General features: G+C 37.3%; 1 protein-coding gene across 6 annotated transcripts in view; it reads left to right on the forward strand.

The window, feature by feature from the left end:
* The first annotated feature begins 2,247 nt into the window (after positions 1-2,247).
* Positions 2,248-21,921, forward strand: part of LOC139972053 (uncharacterized) — a 46,630-nt gene continuing 26,956 nt past the window's right edge. For 3 of the 6 annotated variants that reach the window (XM_071978938.1, XM_071978940.1, XM_071978943.1), the window contains exons 1-4: positions 2,249-3,232; positions 9,621-9,714; positions 19,088-19,180; positions 20,646-20,722. In XM_071978938.1, coding sequence (XP_071835039.1) covers positions 3,081-3,232; positions 9,621-9,714; positions 19,088-19,180; positions 20,646-20,722 — 416 coding nt within the window. In that variant the 5' untranslated portion in view covers positions 2,249-3,080. Of the gene's footprint in view, positions 3,233-9,620; positions 9,715-19,087; positions 19,181-20,645; positions 20,723-21,921 lie in introns of all 6 variants that reach the window. The other 3 variants (XM_071978941.1, XM_071978942.1, XM_071978939.1) reach the window with 2 other exon arrangements.

The following is a 21,921-nucleotide window of genomic DNA, read 5'->3' on the forward strand; positions in this document are numbered from 1 at the left end:
TATTTATGTGATGTTGGAGTCATTCCGTGCCCTCTGGAAAAGGTTACTCCATTTGACGTTTCGGTAAGTTCATCTGATTTGCTTAGTTTCTTGAAACCGTCTGGAAGTACTAAATGTTGTTTAGGAGACTCCGTAGATAGTTTCCAACCTTCCTTTCGTTTCATATTTTCTTTATTTTGTTGGGACCATCTCTGACATTGTGGATCTGCTAAGTAATAACGAAAGCTTATAAAATCACACAAGTGCAATCGTGGGTTTATTGATTAATTAATAAGAGTAATATTTGTAATTCAATTTCACGTATATAATGAACGTTAGGCTTGTTTTCCTATTCCGTACATTTTCATAGCGTTAGGTTCATATATGGTAGATTTTGCGACAGAATGCGACGGAACGCGACGAAAAGCGACGGTTCTAAGAACCTCTCTTACTCGAAGGCGAAGGTCACGTTGTATGGTAGCTTTGTGGTGCTCATATGTTAGACAATGCATGGGATACACCGCAGAAAGACATTGAGTGGGTTCTGTGAGATTGAATTATGTATGAACCAGGTTTTTGGGATTAAGATGATGGAAGTTTTACTGGAGTTTGTTTGATGCAATCATTCAGGCTTTGGCTTTTGTAACTACTGCTCAACTAATTCATCATGGGGGTCGGGGACGTGAATGGGAACTAGTTGTCTAATTTCGTGTAGGCCCACGCCAAAGGCGTAGGAACCGGGGGGCTGGGGGGCGCCAGCCCCCCAGTGAAAAATATGGGGGGGGGCGGAAGTATCATTCCGCCCCCCCCCCCCGCTCCGCAAGTCAGAAAACCCCTTTTTCATTTCCAACTGAGAAAAAGATCTCATTTGGAGCACCAAATTGCATTTAAGGCCAGGTGAAAATGCAAAATTCTTTACAAAATGGAGTGGGAGTTGAAGTGTGCTAATTGCACCAAATTGCATCTGAGGCCACCTGGAAATGCAAAAAAAATTCCTACGCCACTGGTCCACGCTAACATTTGTCTTTGGCAGATCATTGTCTTTCAACATGGGAAGTATTACTTATGTATTTTGTATCAAGGTATGATGTGTGCTGTACTGGAAGTGTTAAATTGTGTGGGTGGGGGATTTGGAGGTGAGTGAGTGGGTGGAGGAGGGGTCGTCAGTAATTTTCCTAGTGACCCTTTATCGACAAGGGCGCTATATATAATCACAGTGGCGTAGGAAGGTACTTTTGAATGGGGGGGGGCTGAAGACTGATGGCCGGCCTGGGGGAGGGGTCTAAGGGGAGGGTGTCCCCCTCCCCTTTGGAATTTTTTGCATTTCCAGGTGTCCTCAGATGCAATTTGGTGCAATATAGCACACTTCAACACCCACTCCATTTTGTAAACTTAATTTTGTATTTTCACCTGGACTTAGATGCAATTTGGTGCTCCAAATGAGATTTTTTTCTCATTTGTAAATGAAAAAGGGGTTTTCTGACTTGCGAAGCGGGGGGGGGGAATGATACTTCCGCCCCTCCACATTTTTCACTGGGGGGCTGGCGCCCCCAGCCCCCCGGTTCCTACGCCCTTGTATAATCATAAGTCACATAGTTATGCCAGTAGCCAGAGACGTAATATTGAACCAAAGGTGCCTTTACTTAGTCTGGGAAGCCTGTGGATTTAGTGAAGGTAGGCCTACCTAACCTAAAATGGTTGTGAGGTTTATCTTAAAGATTGTACCAAGTACACAATTTCAACTACCACAAGGGAATATAAGCTGTGGTTTTCTACTCAGCAATTTGTAAAAATGACAATCGCTAACAAAGTCGCTGTGTAAGATGTACACAGAGGCGTCATGTGTCAGGTCACACCAAGGGGACCATGATCTACTGTCACCAGAACCCCGTTTTTTGCATGTTTATTTCAGTCCCTTTTTCAATTATCCCGTATTTTACTGGTTCCTCCTAATTGGCCCGCGCTGTTACCCAGTCTGACACTGGAATGGACGTTCAGAAATATATATATATATATATCGCACAATTCAGCTAAGAAGTTTATTTAATACCAGTAGGTCAACAAAATATCAGGGAAACTCCTAGTCCAAAGCTCATTCATTCAGTAGGCCTATCGGTTGTGACTTTTGTATTCAGCAGTCAGGGCCGTATGTATAATAAATATAGTGCGGCTGTGTCGGTAGTTAGGTAATAGCGCCGTTTGCTAGTACCCGGAAGTTTTAGTTGAACAGATACGCATACATGCGCACGACACTGGATAAATATGTACAAAATAACGTCTGTTAGTGTGACCAAACCGTAAACAAGCAGCTAGAACAGGAAACCATGGACAGTGCACTATGAGGACTTCACAGTGCCTTAACGTCTCCGATATTAAGTGCGACTGAATACTACGTGTAGATGTTTTTCTATTGATAGTATTTTCTGCCATCGTGATTTTGTTTGCTTGGAGCCATGGTTAATAAGGATTTGAAATTATTCTGTTTACAAAGTGAATCCGATCTTTCAAATTCTGGACTTGGTATTACTGCATTGGAACTAGCCTACCCTGTACAACATTTGCTAAGTGTTTCCACAACGTTGTTCACACAGTGTAAAGTTTGTAATATTGCTTGAAAATTAAACCCGGTGATCCATCAAGTCCTATACTTTATCTTCATATTAGCAATGAGACTTGCCAGTAGGAATGCCAACATGTTGATTCAATTAGGACATAACTAGCAATGATCGAGTGAAATAAGCATAACCTTATAAGCATTCGAAACATTCTTATCGTAGCATAACAATATTTAACTAGCATCCTATAGCCTAAGTTCAGCCAACAGGTTGTCAAACTATCTTTAATAAGACAAACTTGTCCGTCCAGGCCTGAGAACTTTCAATCTGTGGCCTAGTAGTTTAAATGTTGAGACCAAAGTTAAACTAGTTTTGTATTTGATAATGGAAAGAACAATTGCTTGTTCATTGTGGACTTAACAATTGTGACTAGGGTCCACTGTAGTGTAGGTGACAAAGATAGTTGCAAAGCCTAGATATTAACACAAACGACACTTTAACACAATATCACAGTTAGAGTGCACCTCGACTTCAGCTAAGTCAAACATGGACAACATATACTATCATGGTAACTATGACGGTGACTCGTATCAACTTGCGCAAAAGGTACAAAAATGGGGTGTCTTATGGAAGAAGCCGTTTGGTCCAACAAACGTTGGCAAACCTGCAAAACAACAAGCTTCAAAATGGTCTAAGAGGTAAGTTAAATATGAACAATTTACTATGCAGAACAACATACTGCATAAAAGTCAACCAAGGTTGCAGATATTTATCCGAAAAGCATGGCGCCGCTTATTACCCGATCATACTCATAGTCCTTTAAAGCTAAGATAGCCATCATTCCATAGTGGAGTATATTTGCATCTATGTATATAATCTTACTAGTCAATTTGTACGGTGTGTTCAGATGTTATCTGTAATAGCGTATTGTATAAAAGACCAAATCTTGAGCTACCCAAAGAAATTTAAATTTATTGTGTCAAATATACTTATATAGCAATTGGAGGTGGTATGTGGGGCTGTGTTCGTTGAAGTTGGCAGTGTAGGGGTTTGCAATGGGTACACCCAAGAAATTTGTTTGTCTTTGTACATGTCTGAAAATAACAGTTGGTAATAAGGGGGGGGGGGGTATACATACTAATTAGTCATGAAACTGTAACTCACTCAATAACAATTTAGATAGCCTCTTGTCTTGACTATTGACAGCAAAATAAAAAAGGGGTGTGGCACAAAATATGTAAACAATATAAGTAAAGAAAAGAAATACTGAAGATGACAACTCCCCAATAAGGAAATAGATTGGTGGCAACACATAACTTCCAAGGAAAAATGAGTATTCCACTTCCAGTCGGATATATATTGCAAAGACGAGAAGATGCTTTTTAAACCTGTTTATCTCACAGAGCCACAGGGAGAAGTGGTCATGGAATCCTTTTCTTGGAAATCCTATTTAAACAAAGGCAGGGTCTTCCATAACTCAGAGGGGTACACCGAAAGAACTACAACCAGGTGAAGGGGTGCTATCCAAATAGCGGAAGCTATTGTGATAGTATTGCATTACTACAGTAGTCTGGTAGTCCGAGATAACCAAATTTCAGTTTGGACAACCAAAAGCAGCTGTGAGGGTTGTCCAGTAGACGACTAGATGTCTATTTCCAATTCAAGTTGCATTGTAACTAGATAGGGCTTATCCCCAAATAGATAAAATGATAAATGCTAACATCCCCAAAGCTGGTGACATTCTGTTTACCAACCTACAAAGGTACTCATCTCACCAACAGTATATATCCTACAGTAACATTTAGTGCTGGTCATTTTCATGTTGCTCCATTTTTACAGACAACCACATTTGCTGTTCAGACTGTAGCCAAAAATGTAAGGCCTTATTTTACATGATCTTCCCACCGTCAAGTTTTATCTGTGGACACAGATTGGTTGGATGTAAGATACCCTACCATAAACTTGTTATATTGTACTGTAGGTCTAAGCTGAATGTTGATGCTGGATGTACATGTTTTATATTAGAAAACTTTCCAGAGGTTTTCAGTTTTCGTAATTTTGATAGACAATAGTACTGTTGTTTAATACAAACAATTCAGTATAAACTGTGTACTGCACTGGTTGCATTTTGTGTGAAATTATATACGTATGGTAACAGATAGTACAGTAGGTATTATGTTGTTGGTGCAACTGATGGTATCAAACACAAATTTGACCTGACCTTGATCTAAATGTGATGTGGGGGGAGGAGAAGAGGAGTAGGTGTTATGTTGTTCTTGCTACTGATGGTATCAAACACAAATTTGACCTTGACCTTGATCTACATGTGATGTGGGTGGGGGGGATGGGTGGGGGGAAGAGACAAGCTTGCAAATTAGCAAAAATTTAAAATAGAGCAGACTAGTAACTGATTGAAGATAGAGTAAGACTGAAGAAGACAAGCACATAATTTCAGACTGGAAGCGTTTACAAAACAAGACAAAAGTAAAACTAGTGTCAGCCAGAGGAGGGGACGGTGACTTCACTGAAGGCTGACCCAGCCCTGACAATACCACCCTCCCAGCTGTACATATGTAGCCATAACAAAGAAAATACTCCCTTCCCCTGTGGCTCCCTGAAGTAAACTTTTCTCCCTGATTTTGGCTCACAAGCCCTGTAGCCACAGGGTTTCTGAACTAGGGTCCCCCTTCCCTCTGGCAGAGCTGAAGAATCCTTCCAGTTTATAAAGTCGAGCTTATCTCAGGAATATTTTACTGTAAGTTATTCTTAGCATAAGTTTTATCCACTAGGTAATAGATAATTTAATCAGTTCATAATATTTATAGTTTTATAACACAAGGTATGAAGCAGGATGGAATTGATTTACAAGAGAGCTTTGCATTGGGCAAGTAAGTATAGGAAATTAAAATCCCTGACTGCAGTTGGATGCAAATTTGGACAGTGTTAGCCTCTTGACTTATTATTTATTAGAAGTCACCATTTCATTGGTGAGAGGGTAGTAGTGTATTTGAGGAGCTGGGGGAGAGATACAGTCTGAGGAGTGGGAAAGATGTACAGGTGCTGTACATAGTCCTGAGTGCAAAGCCTAACTGTAATACTCACTTCTGGGTGACCCTTTTAACATTGTTCTTTCCTTTCCCCTGATGTGACACTAAATGCTTTCACTTTCAATGCAATATGCTAGGAATAAATAAATCTAGCTTTGCTTTCACTTTCTAACCTTTCATAACCTTTGATACTGGTGGAATAAGTCTCTTAATTGCATGCTTCGTCAAGAACCATTATCACCAAATGTGTAGCACACACTTGATCAAAGTGTCACATTAAAATGTCATTAATGGAGATCATGCATGCATATCTGATATAGCATGTTTCATCTGTGGTGGCATAATATCCATAAACATCAAATCTGCACTGCAATTCCATGCATCATATTTCATGATTGATGTACCTATTAAGGGGAAAAACCCACACATGAAACATACAGTGAAAACAACAGGAAACAAAAGTAGACCAAAAAAAAAAAACCCTCTCTGTTAATGCAATAGTACTTGGAGGGGACAATATAATCTGGGCCAAACCTAAGAAGCAAACATTAGAAAAATCAGAGCACAGACTTGAAATAGTCATGTACACATGATTTGCACAAAGGATTGCAAGGCAAAAAGAAACTTCAGGCTTTTAGAACCTTATTAAGTCAGTCAGGGAGAGCCCCTTTAGTTATCCTAATTCGTATGTCATCATTGGATAAAACCTGTTTCCTCTAGTCTGAGTAACCACATCCCAACCAGAGAGCAAAGATTCGGGTATTGTAGTTTATAAAATTTATAATTAGTAACCTGTGCTGACCAGTGTAATCCCTCTTATCCTTCACAGTTACGGTTATGGACAGTAGAATCTGTTAACAGGTTGCAAAGTTTAATAGACTTACTCATAGATTAACTTAAGTTCATGACCCTGAACCGTGTCCTTATGCTAAGGTGATGTTACAATGGATTCAATTCATTGAGGTGTAAAGAGAAAAATCTGATGAATTATGTTTTATGCAAGTCCCATTTGCCACAATAGAGTAATATAAAAAAGTACCGATTATGAAAATATGAAACATGGAATGCATTGATTCACAGGCTTGCTATGTATAGTATTATAAAAAAGTATAGTAGTTTATTGTATGATTCTTAGAAATGTTAGTATCTGTTTTGCAACCCTACAAAAGTAAATGTTTATACAGTAGATCATGGTAAAGGTCAGTTTGCTTTTGTAGAATAGAAGTTACATATTATGATATGTACATTATTATCATTTCTGCATTATAATATTAAATATATAATGTTATATATTTATCAAGCATTTCCTGCCCTTGTAGTTTTGAGTGTTTACATATTGTACACTGTTGTACAGTAGTGTTTACACCTTGCCAGTACAGTGTATTGTGTACTTCAGCTGGGACCAGGTAAAAACGAGCAGCTGGCCAAGTGTTGTGCTGTCACTGCTGTCACACATTTATGACACAATGTGACCATCATATTTTAGGAATGACACAAATTTAATTCCTATTTCTGGTTGAAAATCCCTTTCCTTATCTCCATAATATCTTCTTCCTAACATAGATCATTATGACTGTTTTTTTTTGTTTTTTGTTTTTGTGTGACTGCTTTATTCCCAGACAAACCCTTCTTTAAGCCAGGAAATATGTCCCAGTTAACTTAACTCAATCCTCTTGAGGCATAACATAATGGGGAATCAGTATTTCTTCAGTTGTCAACATGTAGATTTAATGGATTCATCTAAATTTACTTTGTTTTTGTAATATACTGTATAACATCATTTTTTGACACTTGGATAAATCATTTCTACATTACAGCACATATGGAGGTATTAGCTGGATTCCATTGTAAGATAAATACTTTTAGCCATTAAAATATCAGCTCAGTTGTCATGACAATTGATGTTACCAACCATACTGGTGCCAGATTCAAGATTTCATCAAACTAACAATTCATTATAAGTTATCAGGAAAAAGTTTTCACTTGATTTTTTTCTTTTATTCCAGTATAAATTACAACATTTATAAATAGGACACAAAAAATTTACAATTATGAAAGCGAACAAATAAGAAATACAGTAAGATAGAGGATTAGAAGTTTGAAAGATTTAAAAGATTATAACAGAGATTCTAAGAACCCATTTTGAATATAAATGGCTGCTCTGTTGATAAATGAGTTCTTAAAAAGCATAATTCTAAAAGTTGGCAAGATAGTAGGATTTTGTAGATTGTTCAAGTTTGTTGGTTCTATTGCACAGAGAGATCAACTCGGAGTGAAGTGGGTGATCTTTAGAACTATGTATATTCTTAGCTAGTCTTATGAAGTCATTTTTAGCAGCAGTGTTTACTCTACCAACCAGGCTTTCATAGTCGATATTAAATATATTTGAGCAGTATTTCAAGAAACTTCTGATTCTTTTCTTGTCCTTTTCAAGTAGAAGGTGATACCAGACAGGAACTGCATACATAATCACTGGCAGAATTGATGAGTTGAAAACCTTATCTCTTACATTAGAATGAAAATAAGGAGTAATGTATGCATTGCCAACGTTGATACAATATAGCACACCTTAGACATCATTTTAGATATAGTAAAGGTTTACTTGGCGTCAATATCAACTCCTAAGTACATAGTATGAGATACCCGCTCAACAATGGAGCCTTGAACATAAGTTTTCTGATCCCTGGTCTGAATGAGACCTTGATGTTTAACGTTAATGTTCTCAAAATTTATTTCTTTAGATTGCTTAGGATTAAGTAAGAGGTTTCTTTTGCTCACACAAATTGACCATATTATCAATACTGTACATGATTTATAGTCATTTTGATTTTCAAGGTGTGTCTGTTTTGAAATGTTTGAACTTGTGATTAATCCATAATATTCAAAATGCCCTACACTGGATATATATCTCTTTAGCCATCAAAGATTTTAAATTCGAAATTCAAACATATCTTTGAACAGTAGGTCTCGTCAAACAACTGCTGTTGACACAAATACATCTTCATCAGTGAATCATCATGTGAGAATGTGTTTGTAGGTCCATGAATGTATGGTGTAGCAGACAGCTACAGGCTACAGTCCTGTATGTTGTAAGACCAAGTGTTATAGTATATATATGCACATTATGTATAAGATTTGAATTTTAGCCTTTAATCCAATATTTAAAAGCTAATGAGTAGAATAGCTACTGTATGGGTTTTGAGTCCAGGGAATAACATCACAAAAATTATATCAAAAAAGTCTAGTCAAAGAGAAATTGTAATCTTCTTAAAAATTTTGATATGGTTTATTTATACCCCAAAAGATTGACTTTGTATGGTATATGAAATTTAGCATTTCATTGTGACTTCAGACTTTCTGTGTGTAAATACAACACAGTTTAAATTTCAAGATAGGTATAAAATCATGCATAACAATCATGTATAACATACTGTAGATAACAAGGCAATAAATCTGAAAACCTTTCTGTTCACTATTCAGTAAATATAGTTTCTTAAGGCCATTCCCCTAGCTGTGCTCCCCCCTCTCCTCCAAGTTCATTTTTGTGTTTCTAACACATACAATTACCAAACTTCTTAAGTGCATTGAAAAAAGCAAGAATTAACTGTATGTTGATTTACATACAGTAATGTGACCTTGTTGCAGGGTGTAGTGACATCTTCACATCCTGTTTGAGATAAGAGAAGTATGTTTACTGTGTTAACGATACTGACATTAGAAAACACCACATGCAAGATATCTACAATGGGACTACCAAAAAGAAAACATGAGAAATACATAATTATAAACTTAAAATAGCCAAATGATCTCCAGATAAATTTCATCAGTGTGACATCTTACTAATAGATCTCTATCCAGTATTTTCCTTACAGCTGTCGGTTATAGCCTCTTCAATAATATTGTGCTTTGTCAATTCTGTTGGCGACAATATTGGCCTTCATTAGTGGGTTTCATAATTTGAAATAGCTGCTGATACCAGTACATAATAAATGTTCTACACATCTCATCTTCAAATTTATTGATTCTGTTTTCTCTCCAGATTCTTTATAGTCAAAGAGGGCTTCCTACTCTATTATCCTGAAAATGAGAAGAGAGATTTTGATAAAAGACGTTTTTTCAATATCCACCCAAAGGTAAGATGCCAGACATTGTACTGTACGTACATATACAGACATGTTGAGATTTAAAGTGCTCGAACGTCTGTAACTTATGGTTAACAAGCTCACTGCGAAGTTTAATGGACAATCGACGACAGGCATAGTCACTGCCAGGTATATTAATGGTGCTCTCCAGTCATGAATTTTAATAATAATAATTGGGTAGCCGTTTGAACTCATTATGAAATCAGTCACTAAGCTGATAGTATCCAGTAGTGTGCACTTGCTATCACCAGATACCTTTGATGTCACTTGACAACTTTGAGTGCCTTGCATACATACAGTAGTAACATTATGATAAAGCTCTTCTTGCTCAGTAAGGTGTAGTTGGTCTGTTGGTTACTTACTCACTTCTCCCTCATCTGTTTCTATTGTACCAAACACATAGTACAAACTGATGATAATTATAATAATATAATAATAACAAATAATAATAATAATAATTATAATAATAATAATAATAAAAACCTAAATAAATAAAAATAATCAGTGCTCAGTTTTTTGTGTGTATGTAATTTTATGCAATGTGTAGTCAGCTTAACACCCACGGTGACCCACCTCTATGTCCCCACGTTCCCCTTCTATCTTCTGGATCTGTCAAGGACCTTTTAAACACCCCTTTCCCCAAATTGTTTCCATCCTTCTAACTTTGAAGTCCTTTGAGCTGTTTCATCATCTGTTCTGCCTTTCGAGTACCTCTATTAGTTTTCTGATTCATACCGTACTGATTTGAAAGTATTGCCTGGATACATGAACATGTCAATTAGGGTTGGGACTAGATGTTCACTACTGCAGGCTGCAGCCAAAATGGATTGTTAATTGATTTCTAGTAACTTGACTGTAACTTACAGCATGGAGCTATAAACTGTTTATAGCTCCATGCTTACAGATACTAAAGGGTTTGACTTGCTATTAATGACACGGTACTATTGATGCATTAGTACAATCTAACTGTGTATTCACTGCTCAGTGATCAAGGTATACAGTTGCTACACAAGTAGTGGCTACATATATGAGTAGAATCCAGCATATACCATCCTACTTTAGGAGCTCTGATGTGACAATGTACAGATGTTGCCTCCCAGGAGAATCGGTAAACTATATGTTTTCCTGTTTGTCTGCGCACTTCCTCCTTGTAGAACTTTCCCAAGACCTTGCGAAGTTTTTCAAGTATGCCCAGCATGTAACTTTTATTATCTCAAGCAACTACAGTAGCTAAGGTCTATATTTGCTCTCAGTGTTGAATAAAGGTCTGCTCTAAGAATTGCGTCTCTGTTAAACATTAATGTTATTGCGCTGTAACATTCTGTGCAAATCCGTTGGTTGGGGTTGGAAGGAAGGTAAAGGGTGGTTGGTTGGCAGTAGTTGGTACATACTGTAATTGCTATCTTGTTACTATGGCGATGATAATACTAATTGATCATGTGGCACTGCAACAAGGTCAGGACCACAAGGTCCTATTAAAGTATATTTACATTTCTACCAAATGCAAATGTTATAAATGGTAAACTGAGATTCCTTCTTTACAAACATAATGAGAACTAACATGTAAATAGGAGGGAGTTTTTCCTGGTTATCACAGGTGATTTTTGTCTCTGTTTGGGCAACAGCAGGTTTGTCCTGCTAAACAGAGCCTTCTGTTGTGGTGTACAGTACCACATCTTTGTGGTAATTTATGAATGGTGTGTCAGTAATGATTCAGGTTATTCAATATATACTTTTCTCAAAAAGTGAGTATAACAAAATCACCTTTCTACTATATGTGGTTGTACATTGAAAGTATTTTAGGCGCCTAGTCATTGAGCATGACTTATCATGGTGGTTTTGGCTACAGGTTTGCTGACTGTACTTTGTTGATGGTGTTATGATCATGAATATATGGAATAGGAAACTATTAGGACAGGTTTTGTTTCCATTTTGGTTTCGTAACCTGTACTTATTATTGAATACATTGCAAAATAGAGGGATGGATCTTATACTTTGCATGTGGATGTTCCATTTTATTGGTGGAGATCAAAGTTCATTTGAAGTCAGAATAGGTCAACCATGTAAACCCAGGTTGTTAACATATCTCAAGAAAAGAAACTTGGATTGATTTCATACTTTAGAAGTCCCATATTGCATAGATGAAGCATCCTGTTTTAAGTCAAAGTTGGTTTAATGAGGTCATCAGCGGTCAAAAAGTGAAACCCATTTCTTAGCTGACCCTCTCAGCTTATGTATTATAAATGCTCTTTGATCTACTGTACCTACTGTAGCCAACCTCTGGCTACTATCTAACCAACTTCTGGCCACCTACCTAGCCAACCTCAGCCTATCTGGCTAGCCAACTTCAGGCTATCTAGCCAACCTCATGCTATCTACCTACAGTAACCAACCTCAGGCTATCTACTATACCTAGCCAACCTCTGGCTTTCTACCTAGCCAACCTCTGGCTTCCTACCTAGCCAACCTCAGGCTATCAACCTAGCTAACCTCATTCTATCTACTGTACCTAGCCAACCTCAGGCTGTCTACTGTACCTAGCCAACTTGAGCCTGCTTAGCTAGCCAACCTCAGTCTAGCTACCTAGCCAACCTCAGGCTTCATACCTAGCCAACCTCAAGCTAGCTACCTAGCCAACCTCAGCCTACCTACCTAGCCAACCTCTGGATATCTACCTCTAGGCAACCTCAGGTTACATACCTAGCCAACCTCAGACTATCAACCTAGCCAACCTTGGGCTATCTACCTAGCCAACCTCAGGCTTCATACCTAGCCAACCTCAAGCTAGCTACCTAGCCAACCTCAGCCTACCTACCTAGCCAACCTCTGGATGTCTACTGTACCTAGACAACCTCAGGTTACATACCTAGCCAACCTCAGACTATCAACCTAGCCAACCTCGGGCTATCTACCTAGCCAAGCCTGGGCTATCTACCTAGACAACCTCAGGTTACATACCTAGCCAACCTCAGACTATCAACCTAGCCAACCTCGGGCTATCTACCTAGCCAAGCTTGGGCTATCTACCAGCCAACCTCAGGTTACATACCTAGCCAACCTCAGACTATCAACCTAGCCAACCTTGGGCTATCGACCTAACCAAGCTTGGGCTATCTACCTAGCCAACCTCAGGTTACATACCCAGCCAACCTCAAGCTATCTACCTAGCCAACCTCAGGCTACCAACCTAGCCAACCTCAGGCTATCTACCTAGTCAACCTCAGGCTATCAACCTAGACAACCTCAGGCTATCTACCTAGCCAACCTCAGGCTATCAACCTAGCCAACCTCAGGGTATCTACCTAGCCAACCTCAGGCTATCAACCTAGCCACCCTAGGGCTATCTACCTAGCCAAGCTTGGGCTATCTACCTAGCCAACCTCAGGTTACATACCTAGCCAACCTCAGACTATCAACCTAGCCAACCTCAGGGTATCTACCTAGTCAACCTCAGGCTATCTACCTAGCCAACCTCAGCCTATCAACCTAGCCAACAGATTTGAGTGTTTTGTATTACAGTAGGTGAGAGTGCATATATATTGAGCGGAGGCAGTTAAATATAATATTTTGTATATTATTCCCAAACCAGCCAATGAAGTTTTGTTATGTGTGTACCTGACTCGCATAAATTAAGAGAGCCCACAGGAATCAAACTTCTTGCCATCTGGCATTACATATTAGTAAATTGCAAACTATGGTGACCCTGACCCTAATTTTTTAGGTGAAGTGTGAACCTCTCCTTTTGTTGGAAAGTTCAGGATGATCCAATTGGTGTGATTTATCTCCCTGATATCTGTCTGTAATAATTGTAACAAAGTTCTTGTTGAATACTTTAACCCATTGTTGTATTCAGCCATATACAGTATATCAGTAGTGTAAGTGTGGGAGAAAGTTGTTGGCACGTACAGTAGTTTAGTTCACGTAAGATTCTGCTTGTCATCCACAACTTATATACTCCATGTAAAGATCACTTAAAGTAGTGTATCATTGAGTTTGAAGATTTGAGTACTTTCGGCTCACTGAACAGTCAGTGGGAAGACTGTACCTTTAATTCAATTTACAAGTTAAGTATTTGGCCAGTTGGGCTTGTCCATGTGCCAGATATGTTTATTAGTTTCATCTGTATATCTCCCATAAATGGCATATGGACATTTGCTAAGCTGTTGGGGGTGGGAGGGGGGTGGGGAGGGGGGAGGGGGATTATCATGAGCAATCCCTCACACATGGGTTTAAAGCTGATGGAAGGATTTGCTCCTCTGTTTGGAAGACTTGATATTCTTACATTATAATGTATAAATAATGTGTCTTGCAACTGTCAGGTTGAGGTTGTCTTCCTGGTAGAGTCTTGGGTATTGTTTTAATTTCTACTTTCACATCTTAACTTGTACAGTGACTGTATGTCATCAATATTACACTATATCCACAGCTACTGAATGTCCCACGATTACTTGGTGAAACTAAAAGCAATGCATGTAAATATCTGACTAATTAATGTATTTAATAGGGGTTAAAGAACTCTAACATAAAGATGAATAGTAAAGTTAGACTAGTAAAGGTAGAAGGTTGTTAAGATGTAGATAAAATCTCGATGTAATATTCAGTTGGTGAGTGTCATCTCTGATGGTTGGTATGTTAACTCTGCTAAAATAATTACATAAAATCTCTTAATTATAAATCGAAAAAAATTATGTACATCAAGTACATGAAACCTGAAATTGTGATTAGTGGATATATTTTTGATAAAAGTAGGAGATAATATCTGTTACTGTATATGTTTAGTATGTGAAATCTGCTCAGACTAATTGATGAGTCACAGTGTTACATTAAGGGGATAATGATATATGGTTGTACATGAAGTAGTTGACCTCTGTTGTGATCAGTTGATGTAGTCCTTTGTGATAATTAGCAGTTCTAACTGTTGTCTTTGAAATTACAAATCTCCAAAATTCTGTTAAAAATGTTTTTTTTAGTTGCCTGGGCAACAATTTAGACAAACCTTCTGAGTTTTTAAGTTGTAACTGATCAAATTAAGACCATCAACCTAGGTTTTGTTTTTTTCACCAAGTGAAAGTTAACGAGTGAAGAGTTATTAATTAATGTGATGAGACTCTCGCCATTTCATCGTCGAAACACTTCATATTATATTAGACCACTTAGTATTAATTATAAGCAAATCAACAAATTAAAAGTTGTGAACCTTTATGACTTCATTGTTTGAAATGAAACTGGACAAGTTAATTAGATGTACTACATTGTTATGTTAATACTAATATGGACTATTGCATAATTTGCAACCAAAGAGTTATCAAGTAATGCTCAGGAATTGTTGCTTTGGGAAACTTGTTTGTTCAGTTTGACATTAATTCAGCTGTTACAGTGGGATAGATATGCTTACAAGGCTCTCATCCACAAGTACAAGAGTAACTGGGAGTATGTATGATGTATACAGAACACACTGTAGATCTGCTTACAGGCTATACACTTGATCACACAGTGTGTACATACCTCTAGCGAATACTGCAACACTGTGACAGCACAAATCTTGATTTATATACTGTAGCTTGTAGATTAAAGCCAGATGAACAGCAGGAAGTGGAGTTCCTTCTACTGTACTTCATAATACACCCTACAGTATATATACTCGGGAACAGTGCTACTGTTCATTCATAATGAATCATATCTTCAACATGTCAGTCAAGTTTGCGTAGTTTTTCGTTGAAAAAAAGAAAGAAAAGGGGTTACATATGGATTAATCATGACCAAATGTGGGTTTAGGTTCGATGTTTGCTGAATCTGAGGAATGGGAGCATATTTGTGAAATAACATACTGTATGTGTAAAATAACATACTGTATATGTGCAACGTTCCTGTAGAATTTTGTATGTAATTTAAAAAGTTTGTTGAACATCGATGTCATGACAGCTTGGATGCACACGCAACCCCTAAACAGTTGAATATAGTACAAGCAGAAAATAAAATCCACAATCACACGAATATCTGTCATCTTGGTGCAAGAATTTTTGCCGCAAATGTTACAATATTACACAGCATGTAACAATGTCTAAATACAACATGTTATATTATTATGAATAAAGCATGTTACAATATTGTACTGCATGTTACAACATTCTACAGCATGTTGCAATATTGCATATATATTCTATAGTATGTAACAATCTTTTCATCTTCCTTGTAACAGCAGTGTCAGTCAACATCTTATTAATACATTAAGTATCGACTTTCACTACCACCACACAAGTTTATTTTAGTTCATCAAGCCAGTTCCACATTGCTTATTTTGACTACAGTATTGACATCCTGCTCCATACCGGTCTAACTATTCCTTTCTATTCTGTAACATAATACAGAGCAATGTTAAATTGAAGAGACAACCACAATGTTATTCCCTTGTGAGGCTTTTCCTGTTTACGATCAAACAGAACATTTCAAATGGTCTGCAACGATTAGTTTACAGTTGGACAGAAATACACTTCTTTCCTAAAACTTGACACAGTTTCAGCGACAGGTTGGTCTGTACTTAGAAACAAACGCTATTTAATATTTTTTTTAAAATTGCAAAAGAAGCTTGAGGATCACATATCTTATCTAGATTTCAAAAGTAAGAATGTATAATATGTAAGAGGAAACATGTCTAAGTTTGGTTTCAATTCCTATTCCTGCTTTAAACGATTGCAATATACACGGTTTTACCTAAGCCTCAAAAAGGCCCAGCAAAATATGCCATCAGTAGGTTCCAATGGTGAAGGGCATCATGGCAAAGGCAGGGGAAGGGGCATGACGGCAAATGTGAATCTGAGGAAGGGCAGTGACAGCATTTTCCATCTTCGCAGCACTACTTCATATGAGGAACAGTAAAAGAGTCTAATCAGACCATTCCATTAACATTCAAGATCATGGTGGCGAATTACAACAAACTTTCTCAAACTCTTTTTTCTCAAAAGTCATGCTATACACATTAATTGATTATTACATGAGCTGCAGAAGCAGTACCCTGTGTGACAAGTTCAATTACAATACCATCACATGAGATATAATATTATTTGTAACATGATGTTTAATATACATATATGTTAATTGTAACAGGACTGTTGAATATTGTAATATTAAATGATGTGCAATATTGTAAAATGAAAACTTGAAACATGCTAGAATGATTGTAACATGCTGTACAATACTCTAACATGCCGTTCAATGATGTTAGTGTCCCCTACATTATAACATGCTTTATAATAATCTTGTACAATATTGTACAGTGTTTAATCTGTCTTATAGTAGCCAGTATTCATAGATGTGCATTATGAAACTGATGCTTGCAATTGGAGCATTCTCTAAACAGGTAGTGAACCTGTACTTTGTTGAATTCACAATGAGGCCATATTTCAGACATATCAATCCATGGTTTATATATTTTTAAAAGGAAGTTTCAGAGGGAAATAGTTTCCTAAAGATTGGGACATGAATTTGACAGAAAGGAACAGCCTTGTTGATAATGGAATTGTTGGTACTATTGGTCTAATGAATGAGCTTGTATCATCTAAGACTCACAGTGTGTTACATTCCAGCAGTGTGGTAATAAGCTAATACTCAATTCAACTTCCTGGTTAATTTAACTCTGTGTAACCTACAGTGAGTTGTTGACATATATACGCTACACTACACTCTTTGATTTGTGATTTGATGTGACTTGTCATGTGATCTTCATTCCTATAAAATCCAAAAGCATTTCAAAGTTTTTTATAATAGATTTATTTGTTCAGTATTTGAAGGTGATTGGTGGTATTGTTGATAGTGAACTGAATTCAGTGTATACACTAAGACAGTGTGATGTGTGAATCCTACTCTAGCAGCATATATATTCTCCAGGGACAGGTTAAAACAAAGCAATGAAAACATGTTAGATCTAGACATTTCCTCTTGTTCTTCCCGTCCTCTCATTGCCTATTGTTCTGCGTGGATTTAGTTGACTCCTCTTCTTCCCCTTTGCCGTTGTTCCATGTGGTTCTACTCTATTAACATTGCAATTAGTTTATTGCCACATATAATTTTAAAATGATTTCATTCATTCTGTCAGTTTGCTGAATTCTTTTCTCAGTCTTTCCACTTTGTTTGTACAGTTTGAAGTATTGCTTCGTACTTGCTCCGATATTTTATCAGAGGACAATACTGTAGTACGCAAAGTAAGCTCTAGAACCAGCGTATAGCCCTGCAGGAGGTATTTCAGAAATGAAAATCAGGGCACTAGGATATGAGCTGATGTTTTGAGAGTAAGCAAACTTTAGAATTGTTTTGAAGCCGGCACTGTACATCATGTGATATAAAATGCTGTATGTAACTAGCTATAAGGTATAAGGAGTGTTTTACATTGCATACACTATTAGCCTATGTTAGAAGAGAAGTTCCAAAAGTCACAGGAGACTTTGACTCTTAGTCAAGAGCTTTTCGAAAGTTGTGTACTGTATAATGCTACATCATCAAACACTTTTTGGTTAAAAGTATTTGATAAGATTGAGTACGTCATTCTAAACACTGAGCTACCAGGTGCTTGTAGAAATTTAAGGAAGAGAATTATTATGCTACTTTTATAACATGGTGAGTGACAGAACACCAGTCCTAGTAACCATGTAGTATCTCCCTTCTCCCCCCATCCCCCTGCCTCCCTGCCAGCACCCTTCCTCCCCACAAAAAGAAAATCATATCTTCACCACATACAGGTTTGATAAAGTTGGGGGAGTAAACCAGCGAAACAGCTAGCATAGTGTTTCCTAGCTCAGCATACTGATTGTGAAACAAGTATATATTTTACTTTCTTAAAAGACTAAAGTTAGGTACTTACGTTGTTGTTTCGTGACTTGCAGTTCCTACAAGGATGTTTTTTTTAACTATTGTTATTCAAGGTCAATGTTAGTAATTGTTTGAGGAAGCAAAAGCATTATTGTATTATGGTAAACAACAATAAATGTATAGGCTTTCTCCGAAAGGATGCAATTGTTGGTTTCTTTTAGGTATACAGAACGATAAATATTCTAAATCTACAAGAACTCTTTGCTGTGATTACAACTTTATAGGTTTGTTCCTTTATCTTTTCTTGTTAACAGGATGTAGTATTAAGTAGAGTTTCATTTGCTGGGCTGCTGTTATTGTCACATATATCAGGAATGCCATTTTCAGATTGTGAACCTCATTTAGAATTTGTGTTTTTCTTTGTCACCAGAGAAATGGCCAAAGTGGGGAATTCTTTTCAAACGTATAAATCCGTTTTTGATGAAACAGTTGCTTTCGGAAACTGTTGTTTGTACTGTAGTCTTTTGCTTTGATTTTTCTTAACCTGTTTCCTTTGTTTTAGGGTGTTGTACCTCTTGGTGGATCCATCATTGAGCCCATGAATGACCCCAGCAGCAAAAACTATGCTATAAGAATAGATCATGAAGACATCAATGTGAGTATAGTAGAGAGGTGCTCTTTTTGTAAATCAGAGTCTAAAGGATCACCAAGATTTGAGCATTGTTGATAAGAGGTTAAAAGGTCATCTGAGGGTAGCAGGTTCAATATCTGAAAAAGTGTCTATATCTTGACATATAAGTAGATTAATGTCTGGGACAAGAACTGTATGATATAAGGGCAGACATAATGAACAAATTAATACGAAAAACAATCAACCTGCTTTATATCGAAGAGGAGCTATGGGGCTGGTTTTCTCTGGGGCGAGGGAGGGGGGGGGAGGATAGTCCTGTTCAAGACCCTAGTAATAGAACAGCTGCATAATTTGGTGAACGAGGCATTGGCTACTGTTCTTTGTTCTTGAGTGTGCTCCCACGTCCTAGAAAAAACCAAGAGTGTATATTCAAATGAAAGTGCGCCCTCTATGCAGTATATACATATAGGGACGATCGCACAGAACAGTACAAAAAGGGGAACATGAAACTGAGAGTATTATGCTTCCTTTTTATTAACCTAACTGATGTTTTTGCATTCTTGCTACTACTGTTCCAATTGGGGATTGCCCTAGTTTCAGACTTCTTTATTGTAGTTTTGAATTCATAAACAAGGAAATCAGTCAACATCACACAACATCAACATCATACAACAACATCATACAACAACATCAACATCATACAGCAATCACCACTTGTATGAATCAGCTATAATATGTCTCAGAGATGGACAGTTCTTTGAAGGTGACTGTATTTTAATTGCTGAAGTTTAAATATGAGTGACCATGAACCTTTACTATTTAGAACAAACTGTATGAAAGAAGGATAATCTATTAATAAAACACAATGTTGTTAGCAGTCAACATCCCAGCAGCTTGTGAGTTAGAATAGAAATTGATGTTCGGCAACCTCCTAACTTGAAAATAATATATCAGTAGATACAGTACATGTATACATTTTGGAGATTGGACAAAAGAGTAGTATTGATAAAAATCATCAGGATTTAAAAACAAGTTGCTACCAAGCGGGATCACGTAATCTTCACATCAATGGGAGTTGGCCAGGGTTGCTTTAGATGTGTTGGTTGGAATTAGGGGGGGGGGGGAAGGGGTTGAGGAGAACAAACCGTCATTTGCTATTCCAACCTGCATGTATGATCCCTTTATATCATGTATATCATGACATATCTTGTATATCATGTATTAGTTTCTGAAGCACAATTAAAACCAGTGGTGTAAGATAGAAGCTAAACATGCTGCTGGTTGAATATACTATCTGTGAAGTTAAATTTGCATGAAGTTTATTTTGGAGACTGTTGTTAGCACTTATCGCACTTATCGCAAACAAACTTGTTGCATGTCAACAATATGTGTTTGGCTATATCTCTGAGAACAAAGTGGAATGGAGTAATTTTACTTTGGTAATATTTAAAATATCTGAAATCAGTATTTTGTAAACTTTATTTTGCAGGGTGCCATTGTTATCGCTACAGAATCCGAGTTGGACAGAGAAAAGTGGATTGATGTACTCAGGAGATCAGGAAGGGTGTAAGTTGGTTACGTGAATAAAATATGTCAGGAAAGACAGACATCATCTGTACAGTAGCGGGTGGGATGATGTACATTAGTAATCCATTCCTTGACTGCAAGTTCTGTGTGTGACATATATAGTTGGGTGGTGTGGTACAGACAAAAGCATGTTCATAACATTTGTTTGAACTTCGCAAGAAAATGGAGAGAATTATGCACAGTTTTCTTTTTGTGCTACTTTGCACCATATAAACTAAAACTATTTAAAATAATGTGAAATCAGTTATTACCCCCTCATACCCAATTATCTTTGTGCCTCCCTTTACATGTTGCCAATCTTAAAGCAGCATTTTGATGCCGTTTTCCACTTTTTTGACAAGTCCATCGAGTTTTTTACATATATCAATCACGAAACAGCAAATTAAGATATAAGCCAAGTTTTTTCCCTGCCTAAAGCGGTAATTGGCGAGTAGTTAAGGACATTTGCGGTAATGAGAAAAGTGTCCTCCAACAAATTACACATTTCATGTTAACCACATACAGTTCCCCCAACCACTCGTTTGAATTAACCAATCAGAGATGCAGGTTTAGTTAAATGAGCCGTTGCTAACTATAGATTAAAATCGTCGAGTTGGTAACTTGGTACAACCAGCGAGCTGGTACTCTAACAGCTCCCTGGTACAACTGCCATAGACAATCTACACAAATCAAGCATGGTGTTGTATTACGTATTGATCAATGACGTTCGTAGCTTTTAAATTTTCATATGATGGGCGAGGTTTATTTGGATCCCAACGGAAAATATCTTCGAGAAAAACAAAGTTAAAAGTTGTAAATTTTTCGACTTTTATGCCACCATTTGAAGTAAAGATTTGAATAGATAAGCTAGTTATGTATGTCGTTATAGCATAGTGGAATCAGTGAGGTTGAGAAAAACCATAAAAAAGGATGCAAAATGCTGCTTTAACATATTCACTTTCCTTTCAACCTAAACTACATGACTGGAAAGTTTTAGCAGTGGGCCCCCCCCCCCCCTTATGGAGCATCGACCACTTACTCCTTCCGAATGTACCGTTCAGAAGACTACGTGTTTTCGACTACGTAAAACATTTCTTCCGAGTTTTTCCACTACGTTTGTGTTTTGAAGATCATTTTTCAGATTTTGACAGGATTAAGTTGATCCCAACCTTCTTTCTTGATATATTCACATAATATGC

This window comes from Apostichopus japonicus, chromosome 8 (assembly GCF_037975245.1).
Source record: "Apostichopus japonicus isolate 1M-3 chromosome 8, ASM3797524v1, whole genome shotgun sequence".
Classification (NCBI taxonomy): Eukaryota; Metazoa; Echinodermata; class Holothuroidea; order Aspidochirotida; family Stichopodidae; genus Apostichopus; species Apostichopus japonicus.